At 31.0% G+C, this 14,215-nt stretch overlaps 3 protein-coding genes across 3 annotated transcripts; 2 read left to right on the forward strand and 1 right to left on the reverse strand.

The window, feature by feature from the left end:
- Window positions 1–290: 290 nt before the first annotated feature.
- On the forward strand, window positions 291–2,262 carry LOC121125477 (uncharacterized). The gene is made up of 3 exons (XM_040720671.2): window positions 291–734; window positions 828–1,190; window positions 1,667–2,262. The coding sequence occupies exons 1-3, from the start codon at window positions 578–580 to the stop codon at window positions 2,050–2,052; spliced, it is 906 nt and encodes a 301-aa protein (XP_040576605.1). The 5' UTR covers window positions 291–577; the 3' UTR covers window positions 2,053–2,262.
- A 2,243-nt stretch (window positions 2,263–4,505) lies between these two features.
- Window positions 4,506–7,297, forward strand: LOC121125451 (BRCA1-associated RING domain protein 1). Its single transcript, XM_040720652.2, has 5 exons — window positions 4,506–5,229; window positions 5,315–5,789; window positions 5,846–6,126; window positions 6,197–6,534; window positions 6,593–7,297. Exons 1-5 carry the CDS (start codon window positions 4,940–4,942, stop codon window positions 7,042–7,044), a joined length of 1,836 nt encoding a protein of 611 aa, XP_040576586.1. The 5' UTR covers window positions 4,506–4,939; the 3' UTR covers window positions 7,045–7,297.
- Window positions 7,298–8,690: 1,393 nt separating this feature from the next.
- On the reverse strand, window positions 8,691–11,705 carry Atg5 (autophagy protein 5). Its single transcript, XM_040720643.2, has 5 exons — window positions 11,438–11,705; window positions 10,895–11,118; window positions 10,706–10,830; window positions 10,410–10,628; window positions 8,691–8,909 (listed from the first exon to the last, which is right to left on the reverse strand). Exons 1-5 carry the CDS (start codon window positions 11,582–11,584, stop codon window positions 8,803–8,805), a joined length of 822 nt encoding a protein of 273 aa, XP_040576577.1. The 5' UTR covers window positions 11,585–11,705; the 3' UTR covers window positions 8,691–8,802.
- Window positions 11,706–14,215: the final 2,510 nt, after the last annotated feature.

Here is a 14,215-nt window from a genome sequence, read left to right on the forward strand (position 1 = left end):
TATTATAATCTTCAAACCTCAACAATTATTTCTTTCAAAATAAAGAGGTTCTGTGGGTTAAAATGTTTCTTGTTTATGAGAATAAAAATGCTATAAATATAATAAATTAAACTTATGAAGCATTAAAATAAGAAACATGTTGACTAATTTATCTCTTCGTGATATTTTCTCTTCTCGCTCCAAGCAAGAAACATTTTAAACCACAGAACCTATTTATTTTGGAAGGGGTAATTGTTGAGGTTTGAAAATTACAATAAGTAAAGTTTGTACAAAATAAATTTTCTGTTGATCTGTTCCAAAATTATATAGAGTACACGCATGATAGATGTGGTAACCCACGGTTGGAAATACATTAATAAATGGATCATTAAATAAATTATTTACGCGTACACGTCCGATTAATGTAGAAGCTAATATACACTTAAAAATCACACAAACTCTCTAATATCACCTACTGTTTTGATTCAACAAATCATTTTATTTATTTATTCTCAATAATGGTAACTTCAAACTTGTAGGCTATAGTGAGAAAGTGATTGTTCTTCGATCGTTCTTTAGTTCTTCCTAGACGTGAAATATGCCATCTACTTGTGTGGTTCCTTGTTGCCACACTGGTAAAGCAGCTGGTCGAATGGTTGAAGCAAATGTGAAGGCTTCTTTACATAGGTTTCCTTCATCGAACGTGGAAATTCTTAATCAATGGAAATCAGCTATACCAATAGATTGGATCTCTGGTAAGTAGTTACAAATATTTGATATCATGTAATTCTAGTAATATCTAATGTGTGGTTATAAATAAATAATACAATGATATATATTTTTTTCAGCTGATGTCACTAAAAAAGTTATTTGCTCACTTCATTTTGAGATTGAAGATTTTGAAACAGAGAGTAAATGGACAAATGGAGATCTAAAAAAACGTTTATTAAAAAGAACTGCAATACCAACTCTTAGATTAGAATCTATAGAAATAATTGAACCAAAGATAAAGGAAGAGGCTAAACGAAAAAATGATGGAATTGAATATTGTCATAGAGCGCAAAAGTTTTTGAGAGAAGTTGCAGATGACAATATTTCAAATTTGTCTGAGTTAAAAAAAAAATTAGACATTAAGTGTATACCTAATAAAATAAGAGTGGATTGGATGGACGATGAGGTTCAATTTCTGTGCATCACAAAATCCGCTTCAGGTATTTTGCTCAATACTTGCTCAAAATTGGTGAACTGAGCATTAATCAGAGGGGGAAAAATCCTTATACTGCAAGTCCAATTAAAGTCTCAAGTCCTTGAATATTTTCTTCGAGTCCTCAATTTTTTTTTGTGCTAATTTCAGCTCCATAATTATAATGTAACATAAGACTTTTCTTGAGTTCAGTATAAAATAGCTTTTCGAGTCTAAAACGAGTCGCAAGTTAAGTCGCATGTCTTTGATTGTTAGATCAAGTCAAGTCGCTCAAGCCTTTAAAATATGAACTCAAAACCAGTGCAGTCCAAGTCCCCACCTCTGTAGTGATACTTCCTTTTTTAGGAAAATGATTACTCATTATTGTAATTTATTAACTATGTTTAATGAATTATTGATAATAATTATCTTGGAGAAAATTGAAAAAACTTTTCCAATTATCTTTTTCAAGAAAACAGCTTAATCATTGTTTATTCATTTTAGGTTGTCCAGTTATTGGATTTAGTCTAATAATTCAAAGGGATTTAAAATTTAAAATGTGGAATACTACCCATGAGATTTTAAGGAATGAAATCATCCACTTGATGGTTGGAGAACGTATAAATACTTGTAGTGAAGTTATAAATATACTTGTTTTTTTGAAGACCAAGTATGAGGACATTACGGAACAAGATGCAATTATTAAAATAAACAGCTTGAGTCAAACAATTTCCGAGCTAGCTCAATTAGTTTCAGATCAAAAAGTATTATATTTTTCCGAGCAGTTAAAGGAGGCAACTCAACAACCCTCAAGTGTCCAGAGGAAATATTCCCCAGAAACTTTGACTACAGCTTATATGGGAAAACATTTCCTCTCGTCTAATTTATAAAGAACTTTTAAAAGTCGACGACTATCTTATGTTTAAAAAAACTGTGATCCTTTAGTTCCAAGTGCGATATCTAAAGGAACATTCAATTATTTAAAAGCAAGGGTTTGAAAAATTATTGGAAAAGGACAAAAAAAAAAAAAAAAATTATATTAAATGAATGGTTCTTATTGTAAAAATATCATCTTCACTAATAAAAGCTGGTTCTTGAAAGGTTTGGAACTAATTACTAAGACTGTTTGTCATGTCGCTGATCAGATGCACATTTATCGAATTATAATTATTTTTCCAGATGATTTCATCAGGAAAAATAATTATCCAGTGGCGGTGCATGGAAATAATTATTTGATAAGTCATTTAAACCTACTTCAAAAATATTTATAATATGTTTGACACAGTTACAATATCTTATTAAACAAAAAATCATTCATATTTCTAAATTTTAACGAAGTAAATGCGTCAGATCTCTTTGGGTCTTAGAAATGAAAAGTCAAGTACATTGAACATTCATGAACATTGTGGAAATGTTTTGAATTCAAAAACTTTAGGGAGGTCGAATGTTGTATTTACGGACTCTTTTTTTTTTTTTTTTTTTTTTTTAAGATTCCACAGTACATAGTCTGGCCTGCTACATTTTTCAACATTAGAAAATTAATGAAGAGTAAAGCCTGAATGTATCTTACTTATAAAACTATTTTGGAACAGAGTAATTGTCTAACATATTAAGTACCACATCAAATACTAGATATACGAGGAGAAGACATATCTACAGAAAATTAGGATCCACTAACTAATAGACTTGCTCTAACCAGAAAAACTTTTCATTGATTAATAGCGACCATTACAGGTCTTATAGAAAATTATAAGTATCCATGGTTCTACTCCTATTAAGCACGTTATTCTAGGGAGAAAATGTTTTGACTTTGGAAAAGAGATTTTCCTGATATATTTCTTGGGAGGAGGGAACTATTCTATTGGAAGATGAGAAAATATCTGTTGTGTTCTTAGTTCAAAATAAATGATTTACCATAGGAAAGTAGTTGGGATTTCAACAAAGTCTTAATTTTCTTTAAAAAAATCTTCCAGAAATTAAAATATCCCTTGAGTGCCAACAGAGATTAATATACTCTATTTCGGGATATGTTACCAGATCAATCATGTTAGAACTAAAGTTTTAGGTGGTCATAAAAAGCGTGAAAAGCTAGGTTCGGGGGTGCTTTAGAATAACAGTAAATAACTGATTGGGAGAGATTTTCTAAAATTTATTTCAAGAGGATAAGTTCCATCAGATTTGTTTATATGATCTTGAATCTTTGATTTGTATTAAGGTTCAGAATGAAATATTTTTGGAAGGTTCTTATGTCCTTTTTTGTAAATCTCTTGATGTAGTGTTTACATATTGTGTGTTGTCTCACATTTTTTCATTTTTTTTTTTGAAGGTTCTGTCAATCAGGTCCTTAACATCTTTATTGTCCATAATATTATCCAATAGATTTTTTTAATATTACCATTACAAAATTTGTAGTGGTACATTATTATTAAAAACCAGATAAACTCCTGTTCAGTCTAAAAAAGAAAATTTTAACATTCCAGCGAAAAATCTATCCACTGGTTAACAATTACGTATCGATATTATCATTAATTAGTCAACACGGATGTTGATTAATCCATGATATAAGTGTTTGTAAGGGGGCTTGGTATAAGTGACAATGGATTATTCACCATAAATAGACCGATAAATGCAAATACTGAAAAATAAAAGTTAAACTTGATGTAACAATAAATTATTAAAATTAATTTGGAATGAAAGAAATATCAAACAAACTTCATCATGCACCGTGTCTTTGGTTTGAACAGGACCATGACTATATATATATTTTTTTTTTTTTTGGGGGTCTTAAAGTTAGTTTTTGACATGAAAACAACCTTGGAGAAAATCTCAATTAATTTGTAAAAACTGTCAATTTCGAACTATTTTATTGTGACAGTCAATTTTGGCTCTTTTAGTACAATTTGATGATATAAATTGAGGATAAATCGTCAAAGAATTCAAATGTATTCCACACTTATTTTGAGAAAAATCATTCGAGCTTGCTATTGTATTGACAGGCCAGATTTTTGAGTTACTCCATTCTTTTTTTTTTCCATAAAATGTCAAAATCATAGACATAAACAAGAAAATTATGTATATCATTCGTGATCTTAAAAAATGAACATTTAAATATCGATGAAATGAATATAAATATAATAATTTCAACCAAATATTTGAAAAATATCAAACAGAACCCTATATAATCTATATTAATAAAGCAAATTTTGTTTGTTTGATTGCCTGGGAGGACTCATTTGCAACAACGAATAGTTATAATAGCTCAACACGTCATATTAAATAAGAAAAGGAAACAAAAAAAATAAAAACTACGACTTTATATGAGGTTTATCTACAAGTATGTGTAGCTAAAGGTCAGCACATCATATTAAAAAAGAAAAGGGAAGTGCATATATTTAGGGTAGTAATTCCTAAGCATTTTCTAGCTTGCCAGTTTTGTTGTTGGCCACCTGAAACATGTTTTTCTCACTATTATTTCATCCTTGAGGAGAGAACATCAAAGTTTTGAGTACTACGCGTGAGTGAGCTCACGAAAAACGTAAAGTAACACTGGAGTGTTATTTTCGTTAATATTAATAAACCAGATCCATATCATCGAAGCAAGGTTTTTCCGTTCGTTTAGTCTTAAAGCCCTAATAATTTATATTTTGAACTTCAACAAAATAATTTATGCGCGCAGATAGTACTTTTGCTGAAAGGTTGGGTGATCAAATAGAATTTGACATAAAAATAATAATATTTGTACTGCTCTGCTAAATAAAATCCCGGGAATATTAAATAATGGAAACTGTGGAGTCCCTCTCGCTCTCCACTTCAGAATTGAACCGTATTCTCCGATGTGAGAAATGTTTGAAAGTTCCTCCTAAAACGCTATGGTACATCAAGAAATGCTCCCATACTTTTTGTGGGTCGTGCCTCAAGGAAAATGCTGATAATGGACAATGCATGACGTGCAAGACTCCCTATGTCCAAAAGAGGGACCTTTGCATTCGGCATTCCACCAGGGAAGCCATTTCCGTATATCATAAACTGAAGCTTATATTGAATCCGGATTATGTTACTTTGTATCTGTAAGTTCCTCAAGTAGTCTCATTCTTTTGAGTTAAGGTTATTGTTACTTAAGTATGCCAATTATTAATTATCAGTCATTTTTAGAGAAGTGGATCCAATGGAATCTAGAAAGGAAAACAAGGATAAAAGAACTCCCATAGGAAAAAAAAGTTCACAAGACACAAATTTGACTCCAAACACTTCCAAATCAAGGAAAAAGTCTTTGGAAGAAGGTGGAGGAAAGTCTATAGCAGTCAATATGAAATCAAGTACCCCTAAAGGAAGGCCTTTGAAAGAAAAAAAATGTGCAGAGTCTGAGCCTAAAACTCCGAAATCAAGACGTAATTCTATTGTGGAACAAAAAGTTGTTGAAGAGGCGGACTCCATATTGTTAAAATCAAATGCCAAGAATGCAAAAGAAAATTCATTCAAAAAAGATGTTGTTTCTAAGAAACAAAAGCTAGATCCGGATCTATTAAATAGCAGTATTACTCTAAATCCAACTCCATCCAAGTCTAAAAGCAATATCAATAAACGCAATGTCATAGGTGAAACGCCATTACACGTTGCTTGTTGTAAGGTAAAGGGCCTCTTTTCTTTTAATACTTAGTTTTTATACAATCTTACCCTTCCTAGGGAGATTATGATAAAGTGTGTGAACTTTTGGGTATGGGTGCAAATCCCAATAATCAAGACAATGCGGGTTGGACGCCACTCCATGAATGTGCTCAAAAGGGATATACTAATATAGCTAAAGTATTGTTGGACAAAGGTGCCGCTCCTTCTGTTCCTGGAGGACCTGATAATTTTACCCCATTACATGATGCTTCTTATAATGGCTGGAAAGATGTTGTATTTTTACTTATAAAAAAAGGGGCAGATAAAAATGCAATGGATTCGCTAGGAAGGAGACCACGGTAATGGGACTACATATTAATAATCTCCTCTTTAATTAATGATCAATAAAACAACTTCTTCTTTTTTCAGGGACTTGTCCTACTCTAAAGAAATAATGGAGCTAGTCAATTCTACCTTGTCAGAATTATCTGAGTCTCAAGTTCTTGTTCAAACCATTGGCACAAGTTTTGAAGCCACGAAAGATTATGTTCTTATTTATTTTGAAAGTGTTAAAGATATAAATGCTCAAATGCGTAAATTAGTCAAAGAATTGGATTGGAAAATATCAAATAATTTTAATGAAGACGTAACCCATGTTATTTTTTCTTCGTGTATAATGAATTTAGAAGGACAATATTTGCTTCGAGATGATTGCCTTTTGTACTTTGAGGCAGTGCTCTCAGCAAAGAAGATACTCCCTAAAGAGTGTGAGTAAAATGTTGACAACTGTTTTATCAGCATAGGTTGATATTTGTATTTTTCCAGGGTTTACCAAATGTATCGAGGCTAAAACTAAAGTCGATACAACTGACTTCCTTATTAAAGGAACTTCGAATAATCCTAGTTTTTCCCTCCGACAATCCATATTGAATTCTGCTAAAAGACTGCCTCGCCTATTTGCTGGAATGCATTTTAATATTCATAACTCAGTTACAGATAAAAAAGGTCTTTCTGAGATCATCAAGCGGGGCTCTGGTGTGATTTTGAAGAGGGAGCCAGATCCTGAATGTATTCCCGAGGCTGAGAAAAAGATACCCTATCATGTGGACCCTTCTGGGCCACTGAAATCTTGTTCACATTATATCATTTATCAAAGTGGAAGTAAGAGGGAGCCAGAGTTGAAGTATGACATGAGTCATATTAAAACACTTCCCTTGGATTGGCTTTTTAGTTGTATACATAAATTCTCTATCGTCTCTCCATATGGAATTTCATAATCATTCTCATATTCTCGCCATCTTTTGCGTATAGGTAATCCTGTAAATAAATAAAATAACCACCGTGGACACTAGAGCTGAAAATGGACAAGAAAAAAAAGTAGCCGTCTCAAAGACGACTAAATCAAAAAGTACTTTATGTAATAGTTTTAATTGAGCGTTATGGGTAATAATGACCAAATTTATTATGTAATTTTCAAACACATAAAATACTTCCGAATGATTTCAAATATAATTATTTATAAATGTACAATCAATGATTAAGATCAATCAATTGATTAAAATTATCGTCGGAAAAGGATGATCCTTTCTATTAGTACTCGTATTTATGGTCATTTTGTAGATCGCGAGAAGAAGCCAGGAGCAAGACTGGGGATGGTACTTTTAAATTAATGAATAAAAATAAATATTTATTATTACCCTTGTTAAAATTAGCTGCCTGTTATATAATTTGGGGGATAATTATCAGATATACTATAAGCCTCTGCAAATTATCAAAAACGCCGAGGTGTCTAATTTTTATAGTCGTCTGTCATACGTATTTATCTAAAAATGGCACTGGGCGCCTTTCAGCACCTGTGGACACCCAATGCCTGATATTTAGATGAACTTATATTAGATATACCTAAACATTTTTTTTTTTTTTTTTGCATTCAGAGAGACTGTTGCTATGGAGTTTTCACAGACTACATAATTGAAGAGGCTGCTACTTTTGGGGGCTCAAAGTTGATATTTTCACAAAATTAAATTGAACAAATTTATAATACTCTTTTTTTTTTTGATTAATTAAGGACGAGAAAAGAGGGTGATTCGAGAAAAATATCATATTCTTTCCATGTTAATAGTTGATTTTTATCTTCAAGTCGGAAATAACTAATAAATTATTAATAGATTATATGACGATTTATAAAATTTGTAATACATTTTAGAGTCAGATAAAATAAGACTTGCAAAAGAGCAATAAAATTTTTATAAAGTAAGGTTTAAGCCCTTTCTTTCGTTGGTTCCATTTTGACAAGCAATAGTTTATTAGTGCCCTTAATATTAATGAAAAAGGGCTTTTATTGTATAAAACTTGATTGTTTAGGCCCCAAAATGGACGACATCAAAATTGTGATGTCACGAAAAAACGCTCTATTATTTTATTCTTTCAAAGAGATCCAGGATCAGGATGAAATTCATGTTACAATTCTATACATTATTCCAGAACAATGCGTAAAAAAATTCTAACGATAACTTAAGATTGTTTTTAGATTAATATGAGTCAACCTTTATTAAATTGAATATCTAGGGAGTAAAGTCTTTGTAAAATCGAAACTGCTTTTCAGTTCAATGTTAGGTAGATAATCTGGGTTGAAATTCAGATATTCATAACGTTTACTGTCGATCAAATCAAGTCTTGAAATTTTAAACTTAAGCTAACTATATATGAATAATATTTAGCATTAGTTCTAATTTCTTTCAAATCTGTGACACTGTATGTAAAATTCTTCAGTTTTTGTTAAAAAATTTATGGAATGAATAATATGGTTCCTTGCATAAAGTAATAAAAATCCCGTCATTGTTATCGATTTCTCAAAACATCAACAGTAATTGATCCCTCTAATATGTATACACTCTTTTCTTCCATATACATACAAATGAGATTAATTAGCAATCAAATATCTTTATTATGGATATATCTTCATCAAAGTAAGAATGAATATTATAAAATAAGATTAAATAATAATTTTAAAGCTATAAATTATATATATACATTTATTTGACACAGATATGAAGAAAGTTATCAGGATAGCTCAAGTGTTCCGAAAGCCACTGAATTGGTGTGTCCAAAGGCGGAGAAATGCCCTGCGTTAAAAATTGTACTGAAATAAAACATATTTTTAATTAGTATTGTTTTTTATCATAGCCATGCACAGCATGTATTATCGTGAGAGAGGCCTGGGGAAAATACAAATGTACAGGTCCTTACTTTTTTCAAATGACTTTATATTTTGGAAAAGATTAATCCTTTTTTATGTTATTTTTAAATAATAAATATTTAATTTTTTTATATATGATATCCAGTGCAGGGGCCTTAGTAAAAAACGGGGCATGGGGTAGGTAGGTCTCTCATATGCCTCCATGAAACCGGTCCTCAAGACATGTAAAAAAGGTTCTAACTATATCGGTCTGGCAGTTGTCGAACCGCAAACGACTAACGGGGGCGTCCGCAGAGGCTTAAACCCCCTCCCCAATTGAAGGATTTTTTGTCGTTATCACCAAAAATTGTTGCATTGTGGCGAAAATTTCAAACGGAAAAGGTAAAAAAAAAATTACACAGACTTATTTCCTTAAAAAGAACATCTGTTAAAATTCAGCCTTTCCCAAATATAAAATCCCGCCGACGCCCCTGACTAATAATACATCCTGTTAGTAAACAAAGTTGTACCTATATTGGTCTGGCGGTTCTCGTTATTCCGGTATTGAACCGTAAAAACTAACAGGGTCGTCTGCAAGGGACTTACCTGCCCTTAATCTATGAATTTTTGTAGTTATCACAAAAAATTACACTTTGTGTGGGAAATTTCGAATGGCAAGACGGATACATAAATTTTTTTTGCAAGATTTATTTTCTATAAAATATAGTTTGTTAAAATTCAGTCCCTATCAAAATGAAATCCAGGAACGCCCCTGAGTAATAATAATTATGGGTATCCGTTTAACATATTTCATTTCATGCTACCTAGAGTTCTGATGGATTAAAAGTTTAGTCGTTGGGATTTTTAATTTAGTGGTAGTGTTGAAGGATGTAATCTCATTTTATAGTTAAGGCTTGCTAAGATATAAAATAATAAAAAGAGGATATTCTATTAAAAATTAGAATATGTATCGCAAAATAGCGCACACGAATATTTATTCATATACATTTTCGTCCAATATGTTTATATATTATAAATATGTAATCATAGCTAAGTAACACACCACTAAAATATATTGAATGACAACCATCAATGGCGTCGCTAGCCCTACGGGGAGGGGAATCAAGCTCCACAAAATGTGTATCATAAGTTTTAATAAGAAGACTACTTACCCACTTAAACTCATAAAACATACTGGATCTATTCTAGTAAAATCTATAAATATCATTCAACACTAATTTCCTTAAGAGAAAACCGGTTATATTTACCGGTGTAGCTAATCGCTACATATGATTAAAAAAATAAACCTAATTTAAATAAGTAATAATATTACGGTGTTGATAATGTTTGGGGCTAAGCTCCCCCCCACTACCCAAATGATAAAATCTAGAATCCCTATTAACCCATATTTCATAGACAAGTCAGGGCAACCTTACATACAAATATTAATAAGCTCATTCTTACAATTGTCTACATCACAATCTGGTAGAAACTCCAGCAGCATGTCTTTTATTGTGGCCTTGCTTTTATCTTCTGTTAAAGTATTGACTATTTTTTGGATCATAGGACCATCACCCTTGTATATCCGTACTGGAATGTGCCTGAAACCTCCTATTTCATTTTCACCAGTCCCTTCAATTTCCATGAGCCTCCTATTAATCGGCCAAAACTGATCAAATTTATCTGAAGAAAATAAAAATAATTTTAATTTAGATAAATTCAAGGTGTTTGGATATTTTTATGAATGTAAATCGTGTAACCATTTTGAAAGCCTTGCCAAAGCTGATTTTGATCTTTTTTTTGCATTTTAGACAAGACTCTTCCACCATGTTTGATCTGATCTGCTTCTTTTAAGCAGGACATAAAATATGTCTCTAAACTCTCTCTGAAACAAAATAAAAATCCTTGTTGACTAAAAACAAAAGTATGAATAATAGGGAAGAAACAACCTGGAGTTGAAACGAATGATCTCCTCAGATGGAAACTCACCAAATACCACATTTAAATTCCACGGTAAATGAAAAGATGCATCATTATCTTCAGTTTCCTGTCCCATCATGAATGAATCAAAGAGAAGGCCAACAGGAAGGTGCCATCGAATCGCTGATCCGTTACAACTGAACCAAATATCCGCATTTGGGCTTTCAGTATGTTTTGAAAAATGCTTCCGAACCTAATAATGTATAAATATCAGTTATATTTGTGCGTGAAATAATAGTAATCATTTTGATTGTGCTTTATTAGAACTATCCATTGTTTAACCTCTACAAATATATTAAGTATTGATATTCATATACTCTAATTTAAATCCAATCTACACAAAATGTTACACGTAATTGTATAATGGGGATATATTTATTAACGAGATAATATCAAATATAAATATATGTAAATAACGTCTGATTAAAAGTGAATTCTTTTAATAACCTTGAGATACAAGAATGAAATGGCCCTCATTTGAGAAGGATGGAATATTCAAATGAGTGCATCACCTTTTCTAACGTTAGAGGAAGATAGGATTGACGCGGTAGCATGAGGTAAAAAGGTTCGGACACGCCACCAAAATCTCCATCAAGATTAAAACGAATAGGAATTTTCCCTTCCCAGATCTCACGGAGCACCTCCCTATCCTCAGACATTTCGTTTATTATAATAATTAATAAATATCCGGTAAAACTCCTAAAATCCTGATCTGCTTAATATCCGCCTCATCGAGAAAATATAATAAAACAGCTTTGTTGTATTGTTTATGACGGAATATTTTTTGACATTTAAGACATGACGTCACTCGAGCACTCACCAACGAGTCAAGCAAGGACTTCTCATACTATCTGGATGAGCAAAAGCTCCAATCACGCAACCTGACATAATAAAAAAATATCGTTTTTGATAATAAATTCGAGTTGATGAACTCATATGATCTTTACAATTATAAAGCTATAATATTTGTCGTAGTCGTAATTTCAACAACTCAACATTACGTTGTATTTTAAGCAACTCTTCTCTTCTATAATCATTTAAAATTATTAATTGTCAACTTCAAATGGGGTTTGTACAACATTTTTTTAAAGTTTCATTCAAATAATATGAAATATTATATCCTCCATCGATCTTTGAGTAATAATTTAATTAATTCATAACGAAGATTATGTATTTATACGTTAGTTTCCGAACAAAAAGGGATATAAAACATCATACAGACTATGTCGATTACTAAGAAATCCCCCAATTCAAGATTGAAGAAGTATCAAAACAATGTAATTTTAAGTAATTACTTTTAATTGAGGCAGGAGTTTGTAAAGTGGCATGTATTTACGCACAGAGTTGAAAGAATTTGGAATTACAAAAAGTTTTATTCAAATAATATGAAATATTCACCCATTAATAATGTAATTAATTCATTGGAATGAATAAAATTATTATATTTTGTGCCAAAATAGAACCAATTGGAAACATCAGTCAAACTGTAAAGATTTTCTATATCCCCATTTATGAGCTTAAAAGGACAAAAATAATGTAATTATTATTAACTAGGTACATCTAATTCCCATGAAGTAGTAATTATGGCTGATGAGTGAGCCGAGAGTCACAAGAGTCGCATGTATTTATTCACGGAGTCGGTTTGAAACACAGATAATATGTATATTTATCTATGATTTGGAGTTGCTAATTTGAAAATAGCTGCAGATTCGGAGCCAGGATATCTAAATATTATAAATCTAACTTTAAGAAACTATTCAAATCATACACTAGAAATTAAATTTTAATGATCAGTCCTTAAAATAATAAATAAACATAGACAATTTTATTAAAACTACGCACATCTATGAATAAATTATTTTCAATCTATACCTTAAGTTTGGAATAATATTTTATGATTTTGGCTCTGAATCCAAGCATTTATATTATGCGACTCCAAATCTTTTGACTCTTTGTGTAAATACACCCGACTCTACTGACTTTATGAGTTAATCACATTAGTACTCAAATATCAATCGAAGAATAATATTTATATATATTAATTAATTATTTCAAGGAAACTTACTACATATTGTACAAACACGAACTGAAGTTGATACTTCATTTTTGAAGATAAATTCATCAAAAAAATAATTAGATTAATAATATTTTGAAAATTTATGTTACAAACCCCATTAATATAAATATACTTTGATTTTGAATTGTATTCATTAAGTCAATCCATCATTTCTTGCTGAAAAACATTTTTTTAGAATTTCAAATATTATCCTAAAATAAAAGAGTTGCTTAAAATACCACATAATGTTAATATAAAATTACAACTACGACAAATATTATAGCCTTATACAAAGTACAAAGTTCATATGAGTTCACAAAGTTGAAAAAATTATGTATTTCACCACAACAGGTTGCGTGATTGGAGTTTGTGCTCTTCCAGATAGTATTAAACTCATTGGGCCAGTATTATTCATGTTGGCCATTTTTGTAGCCTACATGAATAAACAATCCATTTTTATAAAAATAAAAAACTTTTTTCATTATCATATTAGTATTATAATATTATTATTCAGTATTATATTAATGAAATAGAATATGTTCACATGACGTCATACTAAATTGGATGTCAAAATGGGATCAACAAATAAAAGGACTTAAATATAATTTTATTTAGCCTTTCAAAATATTAATCATAGATTTGGAAGATTATTCTGACTCTAATTCAATCTTCATAATTTATCTGAGAACTTTTCCCATATTTGGAAGATTTTATAAAAGTTGCGGCTCTTGAGGTACAATTATAGGCAACAAAAGTTGGGATGTTCAACTTGGAACTATATATATATATATATCCTATTTAAATACGTGTGTAGTTATGATGTGCGTGTTGATATGCTGTAATGACTAATGAGATGCAAATTATGCCTTTAATTTGAACAAAAATGTTGGATCTTATAGCGGGAAATAGATACTAATTACTATGTTTTCGAATGTTTTGGTCAACTATCACTTTTCTCTTGTCCACTGTCCCTGCGTCAAAGAATTTCAATTGGTATTGCTCAGTATTGTCACTCTATCTGTTTTATCTCTATGGTTTAATGCAAGCCTTGGGGTTGATGTCATTATGATTAGGGCGTCCTCTACCAAATCAAAAGGCTGACAGGATTTGAAATTGTTAACACTGTCGAAAAATTCAAAATATTTATTACTCGAAGATAGCATTCTTTTCTTATAGTATAAAATTTGGTTCTACAACAATTGGCCGAAAACATTTAGCCGATCGGACAATTCGC

The sequence above is a fragment of the Lepeophtheirus salmonis genome, chromosome 10, assembly GCF_016086655.4.
Source record: "Lepeophtheirus salmonis chromosome 10, UVic_Lsal_1.4, whole genome shotgun sequence".
NCBI classification, from domain to species: Eukaryota; Metazoa; Arthropoda; class Copepoda; order Siphonostomatoida; family Caligidae; genus Lepeophtheirus; species Lepeophtheirus salmonis.